Here is a 26,742-nt window from a genome sequence, read left to right on the forward strand (position 1 = left end):
CGTGATTTTTGCTTAATGAAGGAGTTACTTGCGCCTCACAAAGGCCGATATTTATCCTCTTCGCGTCGCCGCACTTGCGCATGTGGCTCGATTATTCGCGCAATCTGAGTAACGCAACATTTACGGAGATGATTCATGCGCGTCGCGCATATTCTTTCGAGGAGATCGATCGGATCTTCGATTAACGTGAATCGCAAATATATGATCGCGCGATATTGATAAGAGAGAGTTGAAACGAAAATGAAGAGCCATCATCTGTTTTGCAAAAGGCGCCATATCGGCACTGTCGTTCTTAATAAATTGTCGCGATAAGGAGAGAGTGCAAGAATACTTTTTGCAGATAACAATGTTTACCGTATTGGATAATTGTACTTCTATTGTTGATGCTAAATCAATCTATCTGCCGCGAACGATCGCGCGAGGTTTTATTTATCGTATTTAATCTTAAATGTAGGAGCGAATTTAATCTCTACGTTAGCAATATATTTCAATTTTTACTAAATATAATATTTATTTAAATATTAAAAATGATCTTACTTCCGGTAGTATCAAGTCAGATTTTTATAAAAATGGCATCGACTTCCTTTTCACGATTCATAAAGCGCAAAATAAAATTACTCAATTTTTCAAAACACTAAACCAAAAATATGTTTGAGATTCAATCTCTCCTCTTCGTTTATTAATGTTTTTCTCTCTAATATCAATTTGAATGAATTAATGCTAAATTGGACGCGATCTCGCCGAGTCAAAATATTAAAACTAAAGAGAATTCTTTATAGAGACGCGATTTACGACGAAGTCGAGCGAAAAACGTTTCTCTCGCGTTTTTTTTTTTTTTTTTTGCTAATTCCTCTTTCGAGCGTCTTTCCCCTCTCTGAGTTTTACGAACCTGACGACCTTCCGACTGGAACGACTCGCGATCCCACACGTCGAAATAACGTGCGAAAAATAAGAATCGCAGACTTATTTAATCGCAAGTCGACACGAAGGATTCGAGAAATACGTATCGCAAACGATATTTTACTTTGCACGTTGTAAAATTATACGTCGCGCGGCGGCGCCAACGCGACTTTCGGCTTCGATCGCGTCGATATTTGCCAGCCCGAAGTAAAACACACATTTTTACCTTGTCGCCGATTAAATATCGCCGGTCGGCGCGCAAATAAATTTTTAACGAGGCGAATATCCATAGGCGAATATACCGAGAAAAGGTATATACTTAACATTTATTTTCGTGCGCGATTGTCAGCCCCGATAATACGAGAATAATAATCCTGTAATAATGTTCGGCCAGGTTACAATAGCTGATAGATAGGGATGGGCGGTATTCGGCGGTATATCAACCATAAATAACTATCGCGTAACGCAGGTAATTAATTAATGGAGCACGAGGTGGTTTAATTGCACGTTTAGAGAGTCGCGTGTCAAACGTTGATAAATTATCGCGCGGCGTGCACGAGCGGATTGGCCGAGTGTTATCGAATTTCTATTGCGACGCTCTATTTGTACCGGTGAGGGATTATGCGTATCGCATTATGCGAAGAACTCGGCGGATATCAATATTGCGCAATAGATGACGCGGATGACGTCTCTTTCAGGAGAACGCCGCGGGGTTTAAACACGCTGCGAATTGTGGAAATATGGATTCGTTTGAAAAACAGCAACGTTTTATTGGATAATCGTCGCGCTGGTAACTGGTCGCGCTGGCAAAAACCGGTTTTTGAAACCTCGACTGACAATGGCTTCTCTTTTTCTCCTTTTCTTTCTCGCGTTCTCGAACGTACGGCAAAATGAATGACTCACGAAAGCAAAATCGTCCAAGGAGAAAGGATTACGCATTACTGCTTATTAAGAAGCTTGCTTTTTACGCTCGAGCGCTTACAATAGGTTGATTGCTATAAGTTCGCACAAGCATTAACATTCAGATTGGAGTAAATAAAGTGACGGCGCCAATTATAGGTCATCGTAATTCCAAGTCACACTTAACAAATTAATTGTTTTCATATATGTACGTATAAATATTAATACGTTTATATATATATATATATATATATATATATAGAAATATATTAAGAGTATATAGAAATATATTAAGAGTATATTAATGAAACTATATTGGAATATGTGTGTAAATAATTTTTAATATCTTAAATTTTTAATATCTTAAATTTTTTAATATCTTAATTTTTAATATCTTAAATTTGATAATATAATTTTTCTTTGAAATTATACAATTTTTTTTACATGGGCATTAATAATTGTTTTTAATATTTACACAAATAAATAAAATTTATTTTAACAATCCATAATTAAAACCGTCGCTCTGAAAATTTGTTGTATATATTTCCGCAGTAATGAAACTGTTGCCTAGCGTGTGTGTTAAAATGTCTCTTGATCGATTAAATTGTACGAGACTATAACTTCGTTTTCTTATCAGGCTACTTCATTCAAGATAGGCAAGCACGATAATGAAACTTAATTGGGATACATTAAAATAGTTTTCTACCTGAGATAGTTTTTATTTTTTATTTACTTCATAAAAAACATTAAATAGGTAGGAAAGAGGGGAAATAGAATGTGAATAGAAAATGTGAAACATGAAACGCAACATGATACAATACAACATGAATTAATAAATAGCAGAAAAAATTATTATCACAAAAAATACACATACATTATTTAGCATTCAGTAATCTGCGATCATTGCTATTTGTTCTGACCAAACCAAAGGGCTTGTGAAAAAGAAGCGATGAACTTGGTTGACCCGAAACCATCGTTCTTGCTCGACAAGTAATAGCTCCCGAAATATAATCGTTTCCAAGAGACAGCGCGGATCGATCTTGTGCGGATATTTTTATATCTTTTATATTATTACGTCTCCGCAGACTGCATCTTCGTGACGATCGATTTAATTCTTTATTATCCAAAAATATCTTGGTTGCCGCAATTTTCTCGGAGATTCGCGCATCCTGTATTCACTTGTTCCGGAAGACAAAAGTCTCAAGGGAGATCTGCAGAAACGTCATTAGTGTTACACCGAGAGAATATTAATTTCCGCGGACACGGACGATCGAGCAGTTATTATTTTTATTATTAAAAAAGACTACGCAGTTATTCCCGTTTTCTCGCGAGCGGAGGAAAAAGCGAGGCGAGGCGAGGCTTTAGGTCAAAGGTAACGTCGTAATCGGGCGTATAAAATATTCCGTAACCAGTGTACGTGCATATGTATACGCGTGTTTGTCATATACATGTATGTGTGCCGGGAAAATTCTCAGGGTGCAATCAACCTGCGCGCAAAGGTACATCGCACCGTGACTCGCGTTACGCCACACGGAAAACCTTGACTTTATTGTGCGCTGCGACAATACGTTCGCAGCGGCCATCTCCTTTCCCTTTTTACGGCGCACTTTGTCGTTCGTTGCGCTCGTGTCTCTCTTTTTTTTTTTTTCCGTAGACGAACTGTCCATCGAGACGATTATTACGAGCCTCGCCGGACGACGCGACGCGGTAGAAATATAGAGGTTAAAAATAGAGCAACGAATAATAAATGAAAATTAATAAAAATTTCTAAAAAGGATGGGTCGTTAAAAATTATCGAATCGAGAACGGAGAATTTTGTAGTGTACACCGCACATTTTCTCGTCTATGTATTTTCTCTGTCGCTTGTACACTTCTCGGCAAACATCGCGAAGCGATTAGGTATTGCCGACGTGTAGTGTAGATTCAAATTACACACTTACGCTGATTATTATGTAACCGTCGTCAACGTGTAACTGCATCGTTCACGTTTTTGTTCACGTTTTTGTTCACGTTTGTATCCAAAACACAAATATTTTTCATCGTACAGACGGTAAGATAAGATCAATCACGGATCTTGTCTACAATCGCTTATCACCGTGTCACATATTGCGAAATTTTAATGAGGCACGAATAAGGGATTCCTGCGAATCTATGAATGTTAACCGATACGATTCCCTTATCTTGCCTCTCGTCACATTTTCGACTAATACACATTCTCCTTATATCTCGATTGTGCAATGATATGCGCATGGAAACGAATCAATTACGAGGATCTAACATTTGAACACAATCAGCAGGAATCTAAAGACATCTCGTGCGAGAAGAACGGGATTAACTTGCTCGAACTGAAAGAAAACGCCTGTTTTTACATTCTTATCGCGAAAAAGATGTATTCTCTTAAATCATTTTTACATAGATTAGAAAGGAACGCGTGCATCTGTGATCTACAACTAGGAGTGAAATTACGAAATGTTTTCTAAACAAATATATAATAATAGCGCGATATTTGCATCATGTGACGCAGAACAGATAATATGCGCCAAAGATAAAACTTTGATGAACAATTTAACTCGCGATGGCAAAGGTTAAAAACTTGGCCGAATGTGGCCGACGTAATATCGCTTGATAAAACGTGACTTCACCGAGAGATCGGGGTGTCGTAAATTTCGCGCAAAGTTCAAGGCCTCGGACGTCTCAACAAACGTACGGGTTGCGTTCGTCCCGGAACTTCCTCTCGTTGGTAGTTTGTAAACGGCGGCTCTTCGTGACCCGGAAATCGTAAATCGAATTTATATTCCCGGAAGTTATATTCTCGGATGCGAATGTGTATCGCACACCCCCCCCCGGCGTGACATTCCGGCGAATAGTCGTGGCCTTCGGTTCGTGCTGACATCTTCCTATTACCTCGACTTGAACGCGCAGAAAAATCCCCTCTCAAGAAGAAGCGGCGGATACCGGTTTCATCCGGCGTGAACGATTAGCGAGAGATAAAAATAATGTAAATCCACTGTACCGCCCAAAATTGATTTCGCTTCTGCGTACGTCCAGAATAGAACGCGATTTTCAGAATCTCTCCGCGATTTTTTTTTTTTTTGCGCGTTTACCGTCTTCCCTCCCCCCCCCCCCCCGCCCCCCTATCGCATCCGCCTGGGATAAGAGCGAAACGCGAAAGAGCGACACGCCGTGTAGCATAATGAGACACTTGCACACGTAACAAATCGCCTTTTCCTCGAGGTCAAAAAACACCGTGCGTTACAGGGAGAGGAAAAAAAAAAAAGAAGAATTGGCCTCACTGAATCGCGCGCATTTCTTGCGCGTGACAATGCGCACGTGCGCATCGCGCGCTGTGACAGATCGTTTATCGCGCGAGGCAACAATGCGAGTATCGATGAGCTCACTTCCGTGGACCTCGGACAAGATAAATCGAACGTGTAGCTGTCTCGACATTTTTTTTACGACTTGGTACCGTACGATGAATCACGTTCCCTTTCGTACGTTACGACCACTCAGCTTCGTTTACACGAGGGCAGGAGGGCTCTTATCAATTAAGGAGAACAACAAGTGTGAACACGCTCGTGATTTATTATTGATATCGCCCGTGCCGTATTTTAATCGTAAGACTTTCACGTCCGACCGAAAATCGTGTGTGTACCGATTGTACCGATAACCGCGCCTGTATATGTTATCTCGCTGACCTTGTTGTTCCCGTAACATCGCAATAGCTGACAACATTACGACATACGATCGAGCGATCGAATTATCAATCGGCACAGAACTCACAATATTTGGACGATGTGGATCGAGTCGAGATTAAAACGTAATACGTGGTATCTTGCGTACGTTGTAGCGAAGATTGTCATCACCCAACCCCTTTCGTCATTTACGTTTCGCGGATCATCTCGACGGGAGATCTGGCTTTGAAACGTTCACACGGAATTTCGTAAGCCACCTCGATATAAGTTATCTAATATCGTCTGTCTTTTCGAGAAGATAAAGGTACTACAAATTTTTCAAATATGGATATCAGACGTGATTTGGCTTGTATATTTCACGCGAAATGCCTCTGTCGGAACGTCAGTTTGGAATACCGTAAACGGAAAGCCGCGCCACGATCTTGATCGCGAAAGTGATAATTCAACTGAGAAAAATGTAACATTCGATATTAATTTTAATGACACATAATCATCCGAGACGATAGTTTTCGAGCAAGTCTTGCAGAACGAGAAAAGTAGCGCCACTCCTCTAATCGTCAGTGAGTGAAAGCGTCTGAAAAAATTCCAAGAGATAGAAAATCGCCGGGTAGAAAAGATGATCCGCAATCTCATCTTTTTGGGGATAATCAAAGTAGAAACTGCAGATATATTATTAATATATATATATATATATATATATATATATATATATATATATTCAATATATAAAATTGGAATGTATTTTCCAGCAGAAAATTTCCTTGCGGCAATTTTCTACGTTGATATAAATTGATTCTAACAAGAATAGAATGCGCGAGCGATTCTTTCGCTGCGTAGAAGAAGCCGCTTTATCGCGCGTTTGTATTTCCGTAAAATAGTTTTACAGGTTCGTGAAGTCGAATGATGAGTCACCGCGCAAACAACGTCATTAGTATTTTAAACGTTTTTTTTTTTTTTTTTTTCTTTTTTTATAGTTTTACGCACTCGTTCCACATTTCGTTGTTTCCCCGACAATATTTTTGTCACGGTTTGCCGGCCCGAATAAATAGGAGATAAAATTCAACTCTCGTATGGAAATGGAAAAAAAAAAAAGGAATGATTTCCCCAACACTCCCGGGCTATTAAATGCATGACACCGAATGATGTAAATTTGTGAAAGTTTCTTTGTGCGCGCAAGTGTACAAAGAATATTTATATGAACATCAACAACGGCAAAATGATCAAAGTTTAATACGGGTCACGAGATTCTCAGGGCGTGCACGGTTAGTGTACACGGTTTATTGTAAGGCGGAGGAGAAGGAGGACTTAGCAGAGCGGATATTTATAACGATTATACGTTAAACCGGGAATTATGCCAGCGTTGTAACGGCTATTTGCATCCGCCGCAACGCTAAGCGAGACGTCCGCGAAAATTTCTCAAAAAGTCTCACAAACATTTTGCGAGCGGCGCGCCGAAAATTGAATTACGACGTAAAATGAATTTTCGGTGTAAATTTTTCTAGCGTGTAATTTACATTGGTGACGCGATAAGCCGCGGAACAAACTGTGAACAAACGGGAGCGAGCTGTCTTGCACCGATTGCACCGCGCATTCGCGATGCAAAGACGAGAATGTTGTGAATGGTCAGTATGTCAATTGTGATATATATATATAAATATCTCAACGTTCGCCGCAGGCGTGGGAGATGCGTCTCTTTAAAAGGAATAACATTGCGCTATGGCTAGATACTCATGTGTCATGCTTATTCATAAGCCGCGAGGAAATAGACGGCGCCGATTGGTTATATTTAACCCGCCTGATAATTTTTATTTACCTTAACTTAATAGAACGTAATAACTAGGTGGTTCGCTAACGATCGGTTACTCGACACGTTTGCCGCTTTCCGGTTTGTACTACGGATTTCGTCACGCTCGGTATATTTTACGTAATCTTTCAGGAGCATCGTAAGGAAAAGGAGGGGGATTTCTTAGAAACGCGTTGACCGTCTGATGCGACTGCTAAAATGAAAAGGGGGGGGGGGAGGAGAGATCCGTGCGTCTCATTGTTAAAATAAAATTATTCCCGCCCGTCGTCGATCATCATTTCAGTCACGGCGCCTCTAAAACGCGTCCTCTCCTCCCTCTTTTCCTCGCGGATCGCCAACGATCATACACGTGGATTTAAATGTACCATGTGTAACAGAATGTTAGACGTCGGTCGAGACGCGAATGGCCTTTCGATCACGATCGTGGCAGACGTTGTGTTTGCCAAGATCGCTTCCCGGCACATGCGACTCGCGTGTTCCAATGGTGCCTCCAATATAAATACTCGAGGTAAATCGCATCGGCGTGTGACGTTAGAGCGGCGCGTTTCTCTCTCCGACGAGAGCGATCGATTGGGTTTGCATTGAACAATTTTTTCTTCTTTTTTTTTTTATTAGACTCGATATCTGCTGCCACTCGTCGACGAGACGAGTTTATTCAATAACTCACCGCGAAGTTGTACGCAGCGCGATTATGCAATCAGTCTCTACCGGTTCCCTGTTAAAGTGGATAGAGCACATAACTCTTTCTCTCTCTCTCTCTCTCTCTCTCTCTCTCTCTCTCTCTCGTTTCTTCATCGATTTCTTCGCGAGTGCGCCTTTTCATAACATCGATGATTTCCGCTTGTACGCGCGCACTACAGCCCGACGTGACGTTCGATTTGATTAACGAAGGATTCAGATGCGGATACGTTAAGTAAAATGTCAGTTTAATGCACTCTGAACGCCGCCGGATCTAATTCGGTAGTTTCTCCATCTATACATATTTATGTATGTACTTTTCATTTCAGAGAATTAAGTTAGTATTAATGATAGTAGCACAATTACAAATGTTATTCACGCGTATCATAATGTATTTTTACGTCATGCTGATTATGAGTCTAATAACGCCGGTCACCGATGACTGGCGCGATATTCAACGCCACAATTATTAATATTAATAACCTTTGAAAAAATTATGCATTATGTGTGTATACATATAATTGCAGGAATATCTATAATATTTCTCGTGGTATTTTTATAGTTCTATTTTTAAACTTGAGAAATTAAGAAGAGTTAAAAGTCAAAAACACATACATATATATCTATAAGTTTTTATTCCGCGTATTAATATCCAATTTTGTCAAATTTATATGATTATTCAGTGTAGAATTTATATCGCGAACTCTTTCTATCATCTCCGTAAAATCACAGGGTAATATTAAAATTTCACAATTTCTGCTATCATTGCGTAGTGTTGTTTTACAATCGTCATGATCGAGGAGAAAGGAATGAGAAGCTGCGAGCCAAGATAGGATATTCTCGAGGAATGCGTAAACAGGCTGATCCTTGCGCGACGGAAAATTACGTGAGAAAAGAAAAACTGAAAGACGCATTTTAGTTGTCGGGAATTGCGTAACGCCACTGATGAGATTGGTGCGCGATGCGTCACGCCAAATCATGTTATGTTCAATGAACTCGGCTTTAACGTTTCTCGCGCGGCATCACATTATCGCACGCGGGTTGATCATCAGATCAGTCATCGATGAAGGTCTTCATCGATTGCTAAATCCGTTTGCGCAACGTAATTCCGTTATTTATTCATAACAGATTATAATACACGCATGCCCGGCATTGCAAAATCGGATCGGTGACGTAAGAGAATTATCGCTCGCGACGATGAAATCGCGATGTTTGTTACGCGAGACCACGTGTGGTCGTCTGATTGTGACGAGGAAAAGGGGAGTATTATTTGGTATTTGTCAAACACGGATCGAACAATCGAACATCGGCCATCTCGCTATTGGGTCAACGACCGTCCGGTGAAATCCGCTGACGTTGACGAGGTGTGTAATTCATACTTCCTTGACGCATGTCGTGTCATTACCGATTCGAACGCCGATTATACGGCGGTTGCGAGTTAATTGATCGGTGATATCGACGAAAAAGGAAATCATGGACTTCCACGTGATCGAAATGTGATTTTTGCCCTTCCTCCCGGCGCGAACGAAGCCGACGTCGGGAAAGGAGAAAAGCGTCGGATGGAAGAAGCATTACGACGGATCGGATGATTCAAAACTGGCTTACAGGCGCTTACGTAAATTCGAAACCCTTCAAAAACATTCTTATTACACCACGACCTGACCAAATCTTTTTGCGAGGTTATACGGGAGCATCGCGAATGTTTGAACGTAAATCGGGATTTTCCGCAGAATCGAAGGTAAGCCGCACAAGTCGCCGTTGCGCAACGATTGAGAAGATGAAATGCAATATATGAGATGCAACAGTTGAACTATTTAACAGTAAGCGTTAAGGTTTTGCATCAAATCACATCAGTAGTTTATTATCTTATTTTTATTAAAACTTTCATAAAACAATAAGAATATAATACAGAATATTTTTTTAATAAAAAAATCTTGTATTGCCTTTTGTTGCGTAAGATATAAGATAAAAAACTAAGTAATTGATAAGCAACTCTCATAATATGCATGTGTTTGTATTCGTGTACGTGTGTAAGTGCGGGCATGCGGATGCGGGGGTGTGTGTGTGTGTGGTGTGTGTAAAAATTTCATTGGAGTCTATTATCTATAAAAGATTCGATTTTTCACGATAGAGACAACTTATATGAGTTCATTTCGAATACTATAAGATAATTTTATTCTAAAATTCGAAAATAACAAGATGAGATCAATTAGTATTTCGCACGTATGTATATAATGTATGAAATATCATTTTCCCTCGAATGTTATTCTATATAATTTCTAAAAAAATGAAACTTGACTACTGGATCCGAATGTTGAATACATATTCGAATATTTAACCTCTAAACGTTACTATCTCTACTAAAAGAAAGAAACAAGCGGCCTGAAAGATTGTCGCGAGATAGTCGCGTCCCGTCGTGCCTCTCTCAAGGACCCTTTTCAACTTCCTCGAGTAACAGCCTACGATCTCGTGGCGCACATACAGCACGACAGCGCGATCTCGCGCGGGTTCGCACGTACGCGCTTCGTAAACACGTACGGCGCATAAATTACTCGCCCCTACGCTTTGCATACGTTACATTATATACGCGTAAGTAAGTAAGCAAGCGCGTACACACATTCTCTTCGTGCACGCTGTCGCGCATATAAACGCTCCCATCGATCGTGCGATACGGCATGGGCTCGCTTTCACGGATCGTAACGATCGCCGGCTGTCCGTCCGTCCGTTCATCCGGTGGTCTCGCGCGGTCGAAATCGAGTTAATCGTATCTACGCAGAAAAAAAACGTCAAGTTAAATCAAGATCTGAATATTTTCACGTACAAGCAAGAATATTATCTTGTTAAAAAGTCTCGATGCAACATTCATTGAATTTCCATCGATGCGAGTGTTATTTTTGTTCAACTCGAGACTAAAATTTTACTAAGAAGATTATAATATTCTTACTCATCTATGAGAATATTTTTGAGTTTTGATTTGAGATTAATTTTTTCTCTGTGCCTCGCATAGAGGAAATCGAGAAAAGGCGTGACGCACTTTTTTGCGGCGTCGCAGCTCGCGGATCGTGCCATAAATCATGTAAATAACGGAACAACTCGTCGACTCATCTAACTCTTTACTTCGTAACTAACTCATCCGCCCCCGACTATTGTTCGACTTTCTTCACGGTTACGCTCTCGTCCCTTTCCGGCACTCGAATTTTTCACGCGCCGAGAATCCTAACGTTTAACTTTCGCACGGATTTATTAATGTAATACATCGGCGGAGGTCTGAATGCAAGGCGTGGTAGGATCTGGCGTGGTACGAAATGAAAAATCCGATTGTTATCCTGGCCGTGAATTCTGCGTCATCCTTTTATCGTATAGAGAAATCTTCCGGTCTGTGATACGCCTATATAATATGATACGCATACAGATTAAGGATCATCGTAATGTAACAATCATCATTGTATGTATATATCCATAAAACAGGATATGCATATATTTTGTCTTCCGTTAGATTGATTTTTATAGAACGATATTATGCTATTTTTATGACAGCTGTATCGAATCGTTTAAATCGCTGAGAAAACACTTTTGATTTAAAATTTTTGAAAAGGTATAAAAGATATTTCTCAGAGACTTCTCCAAAACTTGTCGAATTACGATTACGATTATAAATCATAATTCTCGTGTATTTTTGATCATTAAAAAAGACCTGTTCGATTTGCGTGACTTAATCCACGTAAAATATGTCTAACATAAATAAGATTATTTTCTGTCTTTTAGGAATTATAACTTGTGATTTGAGTCAAGGTGAGAATTGTTTTTCATCGATAAACTGCTTATATTTTACTAATATATTACGCATACGAAATATTGTAGAATGAAGAAAAAAATATTTATCAGATAAGATTCTGATTTATTACGAACTAAAAACGCAATTCGATTGTATCGATTTTTTGAATCTAATTTAATCAGATGTTTTAAGCAGTCGTCCTTCGGAAGAAATATTCAACTGTCGATACGAGTATTGCGCGTCAAGCAACGGGCTGCATGTTATCTCCTCTGTAACGTATGTCCTCGTCGAATCCAAGATATATATGTAAATATTGTTTTATTTTTCAGAATAAAACAATAATTACAAATATTTATAAAATACAATAATAATGTAAAATTATTATATTTATAATATAATTGTATATATTTTATATCGTGTAACTGTACTTTTGTACTTTTGTATACAATATTTTACGTGTCTTTCTTTCTTTTTTCCCTGTTTCGCTTAAATTTATCCTTTACTTCACCTTGTCTAATACAATCAATTTTTTTACAGTTCGTCACAGCTATTCTTACATGACCGCTGTAAAAATTTCTTTTCTGCACGTTTGTCAGACCCACCCCGAACGATGTCTTTGGAGCACGTTCAAATAATATGTTATTGCCAAAAGTCATATTGGCAAATGTCCTCCTTCCTCGATCTGCTAGAAAGTCAGTTGTACAAATATAATAACGCGCGTGACCTCGAAGGAATCCCAGGAATTAGCCGCGGCCGGTCTACGTGTTCTTACGCATACGCGTGCGTACACGCACTCGCGCCTATTGCTTATGATATATTTACCCTCGGCCAGCGGGCATATAACTCATTGTTAACTATGTAAATTACGTCAAAATGTGGGAAATAATAAACAATTCGCCGATCGCGTAAACACAATTTCTCGAGGACGTCGTGTGCGAATGCGCGGCTAATCGTTTTGCAACAACAACAACAACGCGATATTTCACACGTGACGTTTTCGCGTATCCGACCGGCAATTTGCAAGGCCACGTGGTGCGGAACGGCATGATCGTTAGGCGTTGGCCTCGTCGTGAACTGGCATCGAGAAAATTAAAGCGTCGCCTGAATGAAGGAAGGTGGAAATAGCACTAGCGAGACGCGTACTACAGTCTTTCTTTTTTTTTTTCTTTATTTTTTTTTTATTTTACGACAGCGAGAACGAGATTGAGCATCCGAGGCTCGTGTCATAACTTTGCGAGAGCGAAAATGCAACGGCGGAGTATAAAAGTGTTTCCTTGACAGTTTTCGCTGCTGGTAGTTACTTTTAAATGGACTCGATGAAGCTTTATTTGCGACATACGTGGAAGCTTCGAGCTTCCAGTAGCCGTCAGCCTTGACCCATTCTCGTGTCTTCGACCGGTCTTCTCTTCCCCTCCTTCCTCTCTCTCCGTACGACTTAAAAGTCTCGGTCCTTACGCGACGCGGTCTTCTTGCGCGCTGGCTTTATCAGAGATACGCGATATCGCGTACGAAAAATATCGGTTAATCCACACCGTTTGATTATTTGTTTTTATCGCCGTTGATGATCGCGAACGAATCGATCGTAAAGTCTTGAGGTATATTTTTTTTTTTTATATCCTCGAGTCAATATTTTTTTTTTCTTTTTTTTACGACAAAAGTGAAGAAAGGAGCGTTTTATTTATTTACTGTGTACTTTATATCGCACTTGTAATGACATTCAGAAACGTTTCGTCATTTCATTCAATGTCCTCCTCGCTAATCCCACTCCTCTCGCGATATCGAGTATCGTACGCTGGTGACGGTGAATTCTTAATCGGAGCCGAGTTGCCTTGTTTTCTGATGCCTAAAGTGGTCAGCATTCCTGGCGAGTTTAGAACAGAGATTTGCGTTAATCAACGAGGCCCTGCGTTAGATAAAAAAATCGATAATTTATTACGACAACCGAGAATACTGCGACCTTTCATTATTACAACTATTACTTAGAATAGAATGCCGTTTAAACGAGATCTTGTTTTTTTTTTTTTATTTTTTTTTTTTATTGTACGAACGTATTACGTGCGCACGCGAAATATTTCACAGGAGCTCTTAAATATTCACGAGGGCTTAACGAACGGGAAATGAAGTATATCTTGAATATGTAACAATTACGCTATTTTATGCGCTATTTCGAGGGGGTATGTAGGGGCATATATAAAGTTGACATTAGACCTTTGAGTTTTGTCATTATGTCGGTTTTGTCCCGCGGCTCCTCCTCGTCCGTCGGCTTTTTTATGTTTTGGTAGATCGTGTATCCGATACCGAAGATGTGATTGAACACGAACTGAGCGGTGCACAGCACTATCACCACGAGGATGGGCAGGCAGAGACTGCTCTCGAAGTCGTCGAGAAACAAATTCACCGATTCCGGTAGCAGGTCGGTGGACATTCTCGCGCGTGAAAGTTCTCTCGTTCCCCGGGTTTAACCTTTACACTTGAATTTCGCGATATCGAGAACAACTGTCGGCTGTGCGAGGCTCATTATCGCCCTTTCGTCTTCATCACGTCGCGAGGCTGCTCGATCGTATAATTTTAAATGTTTCCGCTCGAAAACGTAATTGTTTGACGCGTCTTGTCAATTTATCGTAAAGATCTTTCATGTCGCACGCTCATATGTTTGCGGCTCGCTAATGTGAATTTGGCGGCAAGCTGCCACGCTTATCTATGCGAGATAGGGGGAATGGATAAAACGAGAATGTCATTTTACGTATTATTTTTATTTATTTTTGTTACTTATTTATTTTCCAGTCGTCGTACAAAAATCTGAATGAATTAACGTACGTATAAAACATTTATATTTTACACAGGTAACATCACCACGTCGTCGTCCGCGGCGAGATATAATTCCAATGGCGCTCGCGCATTGTCGAAGAAAGTCCTCTCGTCGAAGGCGTCGCCCTCGATCTGCTGAAAGATCCTCGCTTCTTTCTCCAGCGCGGTCCTCCTCGCCACGTCACTCGGGGTCGACAGAGACGGTAGAGTGATGTCGAACTCCCCCTCGGACAAGCAGTAGTCGTGATATTGGAACGACTGGGAGGATCTAAAGGATGCCGAAGGCGAAGCCGCTATCGCGCTCGCGGCGAAATTCGATCCTGGATTCGTTCCGCGATGGGGCGATGTTGCTCTCGGGCTGCTCACCGCGAACGACGTGCAAACGTAGAATCGCGGATCGCTCGTCGTAGATTGCAGGGTGAAGTCTGGATTAACAGTCGATACATCTCTTCTATTGGCTGCGACCGGCGATACGAGTGCCGTTCGATTTACTATAATCTCGTGCATCGATAGGTCCGCCTTCCGATTCTCGACCTCGGCGATTTCCATCGGCTCGCCCTGCACTTCATTTTTGTTCGCCCCCCATACATCCTTCTCTATCCGTTTCGGTAATTCCGTCGACAATACGTCGTCGTTCGTCGTCTTGACCGTCGAACTGTCAATGTTCGTCGCGACAGCGAGATTTTTGTCCTTATCGCGCTTCTCTCGTTCCTCGTGTTTCTGCACGATCGGGGATTTTATTGGAATCCGCGCTGTCTTCGTTTGCTTACGTTGCTTGCTCAGATCCAATTGCTTCATGACATTTATTATATTTGCGAAAGTGAAGCGGTTATCCTCCAATAGCGCGCGTAACTGAACGACCGCGTCGTAACAGGATTTCTCCCATGACAGAGAACTCGCGATAGGTCCAAGGTTATTCTAAAAAGGAAAAGATATTTAAAGATGTTTAATAATGTTTAGGTAATTTACATTTTATGAACTCACGTACCTGCGCGTTTACGGACTGCTGAGACGCATATTCTCTCGCCTTAGCTGTTACGCATTTCGGTAGAGAGGACACTTCCGCTAGTGCGATCCCGTAGTGATCGGTGGGTCCTGTTCCCGGGTTCAATTTATGAGTATATATCAGATGTAGCTCACTCGGTTCTCCCGGTTCTTCAGTCTTCGTCTCGAAGCAATGACTGAAAAATCGTATTTATTAAAAAACACCAAATTTTTGGATATATGTATATTTTTTAATTTAAGTAAAAAATCGATTTTCATTGAAAAATCATAACGATATTTTATTTCGCCTAAAAAAATTATATATTTTTTAAATTTATATTTTGTATATAAACAGAGTGTTCCATTTTAAATTGTACGCACTGATGACTCGGAAACTATACGTTATCGAGATCAGATAAAAATTTTGGGATTTCAATGAATTCGTTTTTCTTTTTTGCTATAAAGAGACATTTTAAAGTTAATGAAGTTACATAACTCTGTTTAAAAAAAAAAAACAGAGTACACACATAATATGTATGACATATAATATTGTATGGGGTTTTCACGTACGTTGTCACGTTGTTATATATATCACTTAACGCGGTGAGGTGTAAAAAGTGCGTTGCTGCAAACGTGAACGCGGTCGTCAGCGATAATTTCTCGCATATCGCCCAAGCGATGGCCGAACCCTCCTCGACCGTGGTATGCCTGCAAAGCTCGTCCAGTACAACAAGAGATTTGGGCGTAACGAATTGCAGGATGTATTGCGCCTCCTTCATCTAAAGCAAACAAATCGGCAATTACGCTTAACTGTGACGTTGATTATAATTAAGTGTCAATGGTCTTGCACCGGTCGAAAGCACCGGATTCTCGTTAGACAACCGGAGCAATGTTAGGCACGGTCAGTGTCTGGTTAGATAACCACTAGAGAACACTCGGTATGCTCGATATTTTTATTTAGAAAATCAGAACAGAATCAGAAAAAGACCCGCCTTGTCTTGAATGAAGAGCGTGGGTAAACCGTTCTCCAAAAGAGATCTGTAGCGAAAAAGGGAAAGAAAAGAAGAGCTATAATTACAGTTATTGCACGCTCACCTCGAGAACGTAGGCGGATGCATTGAGCTCAGCATCGTCACGGGAGCTTATCCTACAGAGTATACGATCTGCAACGCGAAACGTCGCCTTCGTTGCCGGCACATAGGAACCGATCTATAATAAGATAGGAATAACGGATATGTCGGTCGAGATACTAATCTATCGGATCGTTACCTGATCTCGCGAAACACTCTTATAAAGCAAAAATCCTAATCTCATTGCACATCGCGTATCTTACACTGAATCGACAAGATTTTTTTTATAAAAATATACATATGGAAAGGACGCTTTTATTGAAGCCCTAGAACTTAAAAATTTGGCCAGATATAAATCTGAAAGTAACTTTAATTTAGATTATTGTAGGACACTTAAACATGATAATAATATTACACAAATTTTTAATATTTTAACAACTAATTTGAATGTCCCACATAATTATTTTCAGAGCTATATCCAAATTTTTAGATACTTCAGTAAAACTATTCTTTCCGTGTACGTTTTAGTTCTCAATTACATAAAAATGAATATTTTATACATAACGATCCGAGGCAAAAATGCGAAGTTCGAAATGACGGACGCTTTGCCGCGTCATTTTACCTGCGCCATAATTTGAAGCAGAACGATCTGCTTCAAGTACGTCGACTTGCCGCTCATGTTCGGTCCGGTTATCAGGTGAAAATTATGCGCCTGCGATGCGTTCTGCGTATTTAAAGATAACGTAAGGAAATATCGTAAACCTATCGCGAAAAGCACGACCGACACTCACCACGTCGTTAGCCACGGGAAGATCTCTATTAAATAATTCCATAATGGGATGTAAGGAGTTTATTAGCTCCAATTTCGTTCCGAATGACGGTCTCACGTATTCCGGATTACAACTGATTTGCGCCAACGACAACAACAAGTCCAATTCCGCCACGTCGGCGCTCAATTGAAACAGGCAGCCCACATGCTGCCTGATGTCCTCCAGCAAATTGCTCAGCAATCTAAAAATTATTATCTCATTAGTGTAACAATGCGGGATCTTTTACAATTAACTCACGTGTTGCTCATCATGTAAATCTCCTCGCAGGCGGTCTTGCATTGTTTGTTCAGTGTCAGCAACCCGGTCGTTGTCATTGTGAACGATCTTCTGTTTTTTCGTGTCTGCACAATTACGAAGTTGCGTTAGTAGACGCAGTTGAGATTTTGCGATTTGTGTCGGCGAATAGAGTTACCTGGATAAATTCCGCCGGTAGATTCGAGATTGTCATATTCAAACCTCGCGGTATAACGACGTTGATATGGTAACCCAAATTTATGTTATATTCCAGGGATAACGGAAGTTTGTGTTTTACAGCTAACTGCTCCACCATATCTGTTCGTACAGAGTTATAAAATTATAAATAGTTTTCCGTGATTTCCGCAGCTTGGATGTTTACAATTTAAATATATTATTATGCGTTTACTTTTCATGTCGCTGATTAACTCGCAATAAACTTGCCGAGCGACGTCCAGCAGTTCATTGATATCAGCCTTTATAGCGAAACACCGTTGCATACTCAAGGAAGTGCATCCCTTAACGAATCTCGCGTCCTCGTGTATCAGCGTCGAAATCTTGTCCTTCATAACTCGAAATTCTGAATTGCCTAAATTCTGCAAGCGCGAAAATATCGTCGGTCGTGATCGATGTGGCTGCTACGAATCGAAATCGAGAGAGAACACGGACCTTTCGCATTTTTACGAAAAACGGATGAACACCAGCGGCGAGAATCGCTTCCAGTTCCGGGATGGTATCCAGACAGCTCTTCAAGAGCAGCGCGTAGTTCAAATTTCGTTCCGCATTTTGCATGTCGTTCACGTGTAAGGGTTTAATCGCTAACGCCAGCAAACGATCCGTGCCGAAGAGGCGTTGCACCGCAGGCTGCAAAACGAATACTACAGATATCGCAAAATCGTTGGCCTGAATTTAATCGCTACGAGGAAAGAACGGTTTTCCTGAAGAGAATCTAAAAAAATTTGATTGGATACAGATCTAAAAATAATTCTCTTCCCATCAAAATAATTATCTAGGATCTACTTAAGCATGATAATAATATTGCAACATTCTAGCTAAATTTGAACGTCCTACATAATTATTTTGATTGCCCAGAAGAAAATTTTTTTCAAATCTGTGTCGGATCAAATTTTGAGATTTTACTTCAGCAAGTAAAACTGTGTCAGCAAACACCACAATTAATGGTGACATTACATAATGTTTATATGTTAATTAGGCTTATTGGGATTCTTTCCGTGATGCACACCACGTGCGGCACTACCTGAAGGCTGTTGCACAGAGAATGATTGCCCACCAATTCCGCCACGCAAGATTGCCGATCCGCGATAAAACGCTCGTTGCAGGAAGGCTGAAGGATGGAGGCGCGCAGGAGTCTTCTGCCCATGGGGGTCAAGCAGCGGTTCATAGTACCCAGCAGACTGACGATAGACTGCTTGGATTGCGAGACGACCAGTTCCAGACTTCGTGTACTCTCTATATCTGCGCAATAACAATCGTTGCCGTCGTTCATCACGAGATCGTTCACCTGTTTCTCGAAACTGGAGCGCGAGCTGTAATTTACCGATCATCGTGGTATTCGGTGATCCCTGGAATTCTATCCTCACCGATTTCGGGGCGTAAACCATGTGCTGGACGTACTCCACATACTTCAATAATGCCGCGGCGGCGGCTAAAGCGTAATATCTATGATCGAAATGAATAGTCGGTGCTTTATATCACTAGTTAACTTCATTATTTAATCTTTTCGTTCTGATTTTAACACAGAGGGATGCCGATTTTACGATTTCTAAAAAATTTGGCCAAATACAAATCTGAAAATAATTATGTGGGACACTTAAGCGTGATACAAAATTTTTTTATATTCCGCAGCTTACCGAAGCTTACATAATTTACAGCTTAACAAAATTATTTTTAGATTGGCCTTTGGCCAAATTTTTGAATACTTTAGCAAAAGTGTTCTTTCTATATATAGCTATGTAAAATAGCAACACAGTTGATAATAGAAACAAAAATAAAACTTATTTCATCTATATTTATATATAAATGCAAAAATATCAGGGACTAAGATCCAATCGAGAATTTTCAGAGAATGCCTGTTTGATATCGTTACTTTTGCTTTACTATTAACTCCACGGTCGAGTATTCCCTGGCGCATAGAGTACGCACGCGTTCCATGCCGTTGGACTCGTTGAAGTGTATTCGGGAAATTGGCGTGATGTTGAACGTATTGAATTTCTCCTTGATCGATCTGTACAGTTTGTTCCCACGGCTAGGATTTTCGCATATTGTCTCTGGCATCAGTACCTGAAAAAAACAAAAAAAACTGCGCAACAACCGAAGAAACAACTGGTCATGAAGGATCAACGATCTCTTTCATTAGTTCGATCTCTTTCCTTCTTATTTTATAAGAAGCTTTGTATATAAAGCTGCTTACTTCGATCGGATCGAAGATATTGATTTTTGTCAGAGTGTTCACGTATGTTTGACAGTCGCTGATTTGACAGAGGATCAAGTACGGGTATTGTAGATCTATCGCTGCTAAGCCGACTTCGTTTCTAGCGTCTCCTCGGCCTGCTGTTAACGCTATCAACAAGTAAAACATTCCAAATAAAATCCAATATAAACTAGCTTGATAATATCCTTGATATTTAATACTCGCTCACCGATTACTACGCAAGATTCTGCGTTGCTGGACGTGGCGAATGGCGTCGATCTCGTGGGATTAATCGAGCTGATTATGCATTGACAAATTATATTTTTAAATCGAGGAAAGAAACAGGAACTATAAATTAATTTTATGAACTAATCTGAATTATAGCATGAAAAAAAATGATAGAAAAAAAATATGCTAATGTTTTTCGCAAATAAAATATAAAGATGCGTTTGTAGAAAAAAAAAAATCTAAAAAACGTCTTGATGGGACTCTTCTTACGTAAGTTGACTCTTCCAGTTTTATCTTACGTTAAAAATATAAAAAAAAAAAAATTCTTGAGAAGTAAATAAATGAAGAGAGACACTTTGCTTTCGTGCATTTCTCGGCAAAGTGTATAGCATTTTTTTTTTTTTATATATAAAAAGACTTGTTAGGTGCGAGATTTACAGCTCACCCCACGCTACGGCGAGAAGTGCTCGGCAAGTAGGATGACGTAGAAATGTAATTCTCTCTGCGAGTGTGTCTTGGCGTCTTCGCGACGGAATTCCCGGGTCCAGAGCTCGTCGCGGGTCTCCGAAAACCAGAATCGAATTCTACGTCCATGCGTAAAAATGGCGCACATGGGAATCCGGTAGCGAAACGCAGAATGATATAAAAATTGCAATCAGATATAAAAATGCAATCAGATATAAAAATTCAAGGTGCGAATTCGTTGATGTTAGAAATAAACAAAAATCATGAGAAACATTGATCGCACAGAATCGACCTCGATCGATGAGATTCACCGTTAGAAATCGAGCGGATTCGCCGAGGCTCGTTAAGAGTCACATTAAAATTTCGTCTCGTTTCTGAATAATTAATTTTACAAGCTCGATAAAAAGAAATTGAGTTCGCGTTAATTTTTCATTCAGCACTCACGATATTTCGGAAAGATGTTTGTGGCGCGTTGCGCATTCGGTATCGAGGCGAGCCTCCCCCTCGCATAAGCGCGTCGTCCTCTGGGTGGAGCGGCCTGCATTACATTCATTTTCTGCAGCGAAACGAGTTTACGATTTTTTAAATAGGCGACACTTTACGATTTCGCAATTTGTTGCGAAAAACTAATGGTACATAAAAAACCGTATGCAACAATTCGATAATAAAGCACTGGCCAATCAACTCGAGAATTATCGAAAAACATCCGACTGCGACTAATCAATTGGCTGAAGTCGTTTGCAAATTTAATGCCGCTTAAATCGTGCCGTTTATAGTTCTCCACCACATGATAGAATCGTTTGAATTTATCGGATCTTGCGTCACGTGACAGATTCGGCCAATCGAAATTCTTTCACGTTGCTTGAAGTTTTTGAACAAAACTAATTCAAATGAAAGGCGGGGATGCAATGTTGAAGAACTCTCTTTTTCTTTTTTTCCTTTCTCATAATAATATATTTATTTACAATCTCATGTTTTTTTTTTTTTCTTTTTTAAACAATTTGCGAAGAACACGTCTGCTTGGGTTAATAATAAATAACACGATCACAATCACTATTCCTCTCGAAATAAATATCGTCTTCTTTATCATCGTCTCTTCGAATTTAGTTTACATTTGTATTTACATGCATGATCAAATCGATTGTCTCGGCTACTTTTACGCTTACGGACTCCTCGGATACGCGCGACAGCAACTGGCATTACGTAAGTTATTTTAAGCGACTGCGCCGCCCCTAGAGACGAAAAGATAACACGGTGATGTACGGCGATGACTCGCACGAAATTTAGCTGTATGTATTTACACATTAATCTTCCAACGCAAATAAACTTAACATATTGCGCCGATCCCGAGTGAATTCTACACATACATACATACATTAACGATAAAATTAGTCGCAATTAGTACACAGTCGTACACAGACTTTTACAATTCACGAGAATGAATTTATCGACATCGGTATCCTCCGATCGAAACTCCGTGACACCAGTCACGGTCGCGACCTCGGATCAGGTTCCTTCCTCGATGATCGCTTTATCGATAGTTTGGATGCGACACGACGCAGCGCGCGCCGAACGCAAATTACAAGGGTAGATAAAAAGGCGAAGAGAGTTTGGCATAATGTAAAGAATCGCGGGGTACAAATAATGCAACACTGACGAGAAGAGACCCAAGGCGCGCCTTGAGACATCGTCAAGTAATAATCCTTACAGCGATACAAGCAATACACATAGCGTGTCGCACCACCTTAACGTATATATCATTCTCGTAACAGGACACAGTGAGAAATCTGGCCGGTCCGAAGAAACGACGACGAGCGAATTTCCATCCGCGATCGCGTTGGAAATTTCTATCATTGTAACACAGCCTCGGAACGGGCAGATTACGCATTATGCGAGGCACCGAATGTATATTATAATTGACGGCACCGTTGGCGTCTCTTGCCTTTTACTGCACGATAAAATTCAGTGACGCAACAGCGGTACTAGACTGATCGTTAACATCGATCGTAATGTGCACATAGAAAATAGATATTTATGCGCTTCGTTTAAATTTACGCATGCACGCACACACTCGCAGCACTCGCGATAACGATATGTGTACGTATACATCGATAGACGCGCGATCGATTAAGATTTATCACATCGTAGACTTTTCGTCGAAGAGCTTATGTAGAAAAAAAAAAAAAGATTTCTTAACGCTATGAATGCTACCTTTCGAAGAACTTTCAAGTTTATCGATCGTTCGCGACGATTTTACATCCGCGAAACGCGCGCAGTTACAATTTTTACCCTAAAAGATCACCTTGCTCGCCCTTAAAAATACCGCACTCTCGTGTAACCAATATCAATTCGCGCACGATGATCGAGCAATTTCACACGCATAAAACATCCGCGATGATTGTTAAGCGATTATTAAAATATAAATTTAAAGACGTACAATATATAGTCACCTTACTAAATATGTATTCGAATTATCTCGCATTATACATCTTATGTACAAAAAAATGTCACAATCACATTTCACAAGTAAGATATATGTATAATTTATATTATCTATGTATATATATATATATATATATATATATATATATATATAAAATTGACACAATGCAAATACCACATGCAATATATAATCACTAAATAACTTTCTTACGTTTCTCCAATGTCACTTAGCTTTATTTCCGCAGTCTGCAGAATCAGTAAAGTATCTTTATCTGTTTCTTTAAAAGAGATAGAATATAACCGCTTCCTTAATCCGGAACAATTCCCGATCGTCACAATGATCTTACGTTATAATTAAATCTAACTTGATTAAAGCATCATAGTGCAGAGAACGCGACAATAGATGTATCTTCTCCCTTGTCTAATTCATTCTAGCTGTCGTAATTTTCGTTACGTAATTTTCAATATTACATCATTCGATAATGATAAATGATTCATAGAGCGATGGCTCTTTGGCACACTCGCGGTTGATAAATAATTTCAGCTTTTCCGGTGAACGAACTTAGACGGGGATGCGATCCAATTGATTTTATATAATATGAGATATATAAAAATCTGATATATAAGTCGGTTTATATATAATATAAACCGGTACAAGAGAGTATTAAAAATGATGGCAGGTAAATATAGATATGACAGTAGCACTGCGTGCATGTATTATTCGGAGGAGAATATAGAAGTATAGACTTGTTCGAGCGTATTATACGTGACTCTCGAGGGGCACCTTAAAGACCTTGGACGCGAGATTCGCGTCCGGCAATGACTGCGGTCGTGCAGCGTTGGTCACGTTGAAGACGACATTGCTGGGTCCACGAAAGCTCACCTCGATCAGGAAGCTCGTGTCGGCCATGCCGACTCGATTGGTGCTGAGATCGGGCGAGCTGGTTCTGAGCTGGCTCTTCTTCGGTCTATAATCGCTTCTGATGACTCTCTCGGCCTCCGATTGTAATTTGTTATCGAGCCAGTGCACCTTATCGAAGTCCTTGGTGCTGCCGACCGTGTGTCTTCGTTTGATCGATCGTTCGGACATCCCATTCTTCCGCTTCAATTTCGTGGCGCTCTCCTTCCGCACCGATTGCCGCCGCTTGCTGATGTTGCATTCAGTCTTTTCAGTTTTCGTCAGCGACTCCGATCGCTTCAGTTTGCTGCCCGGCGACTCCGACCTGTCGCCCGAGTGTTTGTTTAAGCTCTCAGATCGTTTAAGCGGCGACAGTCTCTCGGTCGAGTGTTTATTCAAGCTCTCCGATCTCTTCAATCGCGAGGTGGTGTTCTCGCATGTCCTCTTATTTAAAGACTCCGACCGTTTCAGGCGAGACCTCGCCTGGGAGTTTGTCAGACTTTCAAATTTTTTCAGTTTGTTTGAGTAACTGGAGTCCCCGGTCTCGTAATGGTGGCTCTTGCTGTTGTCCTCCACTCTGGCGCTAACGTCGTTGTTCTCCGACTTACTTTCCTGAAGGCTTTTCTCACTCGCCAGTTCGTAACGTTTCGGGTTTCCCGCGTGTAGACAATCATCCCCCTCATCTGCATCCTTCTGGTCCTCGTCCTTTTCACTTGAATCCGGCATCTTCCCCGCCGCTGGTTTCTCCGTGGTGTGATTCGTCATAGACTTCGTTTCCAGCCTCTGCTTGTCGTTCGTGCCGCGATCGTTGTTCGGCGTGACGGATTCCGGAGGACGCGACATGTCGTCGGCTACCGTCGAGTCTGTATCCTTCTCGGGAGCGTCCTGCGAAGTGGAAATTATTTAATATTATGAAAATTATATTCATTCAGGAAAATTAAATTATCTCATATCAATTATTTTTATTACATTTTGATGTGCATTGGTGTATGCGATATCACCTAACGTTAAATATATGACAAATCTATGTTAAAAATAACGATCGCGTGTCTATGCCGTTGCATTTTTTTATTCAATTATTCTCGCTTTCATCGTTTTTAGATCCCATCGTTATCTCTACTATCTAGATGAAAGTTTGCCATTTGAGACAGCCATTCCGTTTTCTTCGTTCTAACAACGTAAATAGCTTCGGTAACTTTACGACGCAATATGGAGCACTTACATCCTTCGAGCGGGAAAGGTGACTCTTATCAAGTGATTTATGAAGACTGGGATCGCGATAAGCTTCAGTAGATGGATATTTGAATCTCGGGGACGCGTTTGGCTTCTGTTCCTGCTGCTCCGTAACGTCGTCCTTGTTGCAGGATGTGGATTCCGGAGGCGGCTGCGCTAGATTCGATGACTGATTGACGAGAGACCTCCATTTGCGATCGAACGTGGTCGTGAGGCTCGTTAGAAGGTCGCTACCTGTAATAGGAGATCAATGTTAATCGCGTGAAATCATCGCGAGGATCAACGCAACGCGGACTCATACGCCAGAAAAAGAACACTCAAAGCACCGAAACGATTACTCGTGGCCGTTAATTGTAACGGATATAATCGTGACGCAGTCGCTAAACAAGGTGAATGCCAGAAAGTGTATATGCGTATCGTTTTATCGCAGCTGGTGAATTTCTCGCGTGAATGCATTCCTGCAAAATAAAATCGCTACAAACGGAAAAAAAAAACTGCGGTAGAAATAATACAAACAGTATCATTAGCAGCATTATAACATTATTCAGTAAACGCAATTCTGAGAAAAGAATTAATTAGTCATCACCATCCTCTTATCGCCATCCTCGGTTATCGCCGTCGTTATTAATAAAATTATCATTATTTCAACAACTGTGTACACTGCGGTAATTAATATAATTAGCATCGTCAATGTGCCTTTTTTCTTTCTCGTGCGAAAAAGCATGAAAAAGACAATGAAAACATTGTGTTCTTGAACACAACGTGATTGATAAAACGGGATGAGAAAGATGAGTATAGTTAAACGTATGTCTGTAGTCATAGGATTAATGTAACTTTCATTAATGTAATTTTGAAAAAAAGACAAAAAAATACATCCGAGATACATGGGAGTTTCTAAAAACAGCGAATGAGCAATATTGCGCTAAAAAGTTCAAAATATTATAAACCGGAAGATGTACTTGGCAGAAAAGAAAAAAATTAAAACACTTAATTTAAAAACAAAAGCAAAATCCGTTAAAATCGCCAAGCGATAGATTCACCCTCTCAAGGGTGACATATATCTTCGCAAAAATATTCGTCATCTTAAACACCATGTTATGTAACAGCCTCGCAATTAGTGGCGCCGTAAAATGTTATAGAGTTCATTCATAATCATACGCTTGAACATCCGAGCAGCACAAACGGCGAAAATAAAATAATACGAGGAAACAACACTGCAAGTTTCGTCGGCTCCTGTCCACCAACGGGACAAGACAATCCCTGTCGAGCGGAGCGAAAAAATAAAAAAAAAAAATAAAAAAAAAAAAAAATAAAAAATAAAAAAAAAGAAGAAGAAGAGAAAAAAGAAAGAAGAGAATGCAGTCTCCAGC

The 26,742-nt window shown here is 40.3% G+C and overlaps 3 protein-coding genes and 2 long non-coding RNA genes across 13 annotated transcripts in view; 2 read left to right on the forward strand and 3 right to left on the reverse strand.

Moving 5' to 3' along the window:
• LOC148937093 (uncharacterized) overlaps positions 1–26,742 on the forward strand; it is a 67,798-nt gene that overhangs the window by 4,719 nt on the left and 36,337 nt on the right. The window lies entirely within an intron of this gene.
• Positions 4,643–19,702, forward strand: LOC148937094 (uncharacterized). Its single transcript, XR_016138771.1, has 2 exons — positions 4,643–5,740; positions 14,593–19,702. It is a non-coding gene; the product is annotated as an uncharacterized LOC148937094 (long non-coding RNA).
• LOC105432119 (uncharacterized) lies at positions 12,020–14,174 on the reverse strand. Its single transcript, XM_011646761.3, has 2 exons — positions 13,958–14,174; positions 12,020–13,610 (listed from the first exon to the last, which is right to left on the reverse strand). Exons 1-2 carry the CDS (start codon positions 14,172–14,174, stop codon positions 13,486–13,488), a joined length of 342 nt encoding a protein of 113 aa, XP_011645063.3. The 3' UTR covers positions 12,020–13,485.
• LOC105432166 (mutS protein homolog 4) lies at positions 14,487–21,360 on the reverse strand. Its single transcript, XM_089074756.1, has 17 exons — positions 21,244–21,360; positions 20,780–20,918; positions 20,336–20,403; positions 20,107–20,255; positions 19,783–19,976; positions 19,234–19,355; positions 18,934–19,151; positions 18,345–18,539; positions 18,085–18,271; positions 17,854–17,993; positions 17,679–17,782; positions 17,403–17,622; positions 17,234–17,335; positions 16,637–16,750; positions 16,112–16,320; positions 15,546–15,738; positions 14,487–15,475 (listed from the first exon to the last, which is right to left on the reverse strand). Exons 1-17 carry the CDS (start codon positions 21,350–21,352, stop codon positions 14,585–14,587), a joined length of 3,354 nt encoding a protein of 1,117 aa, XP_088930882.1. The 5' UTR covers positions 21,353–21,360; the 3' UTR covers positions 14,487–14,584.
• RhoGAP19D (Rho GTPase activating protein at 19D) overlaps positions 21,856–26,742 on the reverse strand; it is a 30,953-nt gene continuing 26,066 nt past the window's right edge. For 6 of the 7 annotated variants that reach the window (XM_089074725.1, XM_089074722.1, XM_089074723.1 and 3 more), the window contains 2 exons: positions 25,362–25,606; positions 21,856–25,024 (listed from right to left, as the gene is read on the reverse strand). In XM_089074725.1, coding sequence (XP_088930851.1) covers positions 24,002–25,024; positions 25,362–25,606 — 1,268 coding nt within the window. In that variant the 3' untranslated portion in view covers positions 21,856–24,001. Of the gene's footprint in view, positions 25,025–25,361; positions 25,607–26,742 lie in introns of those variants that run through there. The other variant, XM_089074728.1, reaches the window with a different exon arrangement.

The sequence above is a fragment of the Pogonomyrmex barbatus genome, unplaced genomic scaffold (genome assembly GCF_055798465.1).
Source record: "Pogonomyrmex barbatus isolate J1 unplaced genomic scaffold, ASM5579846v1 scaffold17, whole genome shotgun sequence".
NCBI classification, from domain to species: domain Eukaryota; kingdom Metazoa; phylum Arthropoda; class Insecta; order Hymenoptera; family Formicidae; genus Pogonomyrmex; species Pogonomyrmex barbatus.

Excerpts from the sequence above, each read along its gene's own strand:
- LOC105432166 (XM_089074756.1), bottom strand. The coding sequence starts at position 21,352 with ATGAATGTAATGCAGGCCGCTCCACCCAGAGGACGACGCGCTTATGCG. Across the intron at positions 17,336-17,402 it reads TTCCCGTGGCTAACGACGTG|AACGCATCGCAGGCGCATAA; the intron begins GTGAGTGTCGGT and ends TTAAATACGCAG. Across the intron at positions 16,751-17,233 it reads TGCTTCAAATTATGGCGCAG|ATCGGTTCCTATGTGCCGGC; the intron begins GTAAAATGACGC and ends ATCTTATTATAG.
- LOC105432119 (XM_011646761.3), bottom strand. The coding sequence starts at position 14,174 with ATGTCCACCGACCTGCTACCGGAATCGGTGAATTTGTTTCTCGACGAC. Across the intron at positions 13,611-13,957 it reads CATAATGACAAAACTCAAAG|GAATGCTGACCACTTTAGGC; the intron begins GTCTAATGTCAA and ends TAAACTCGCCAG.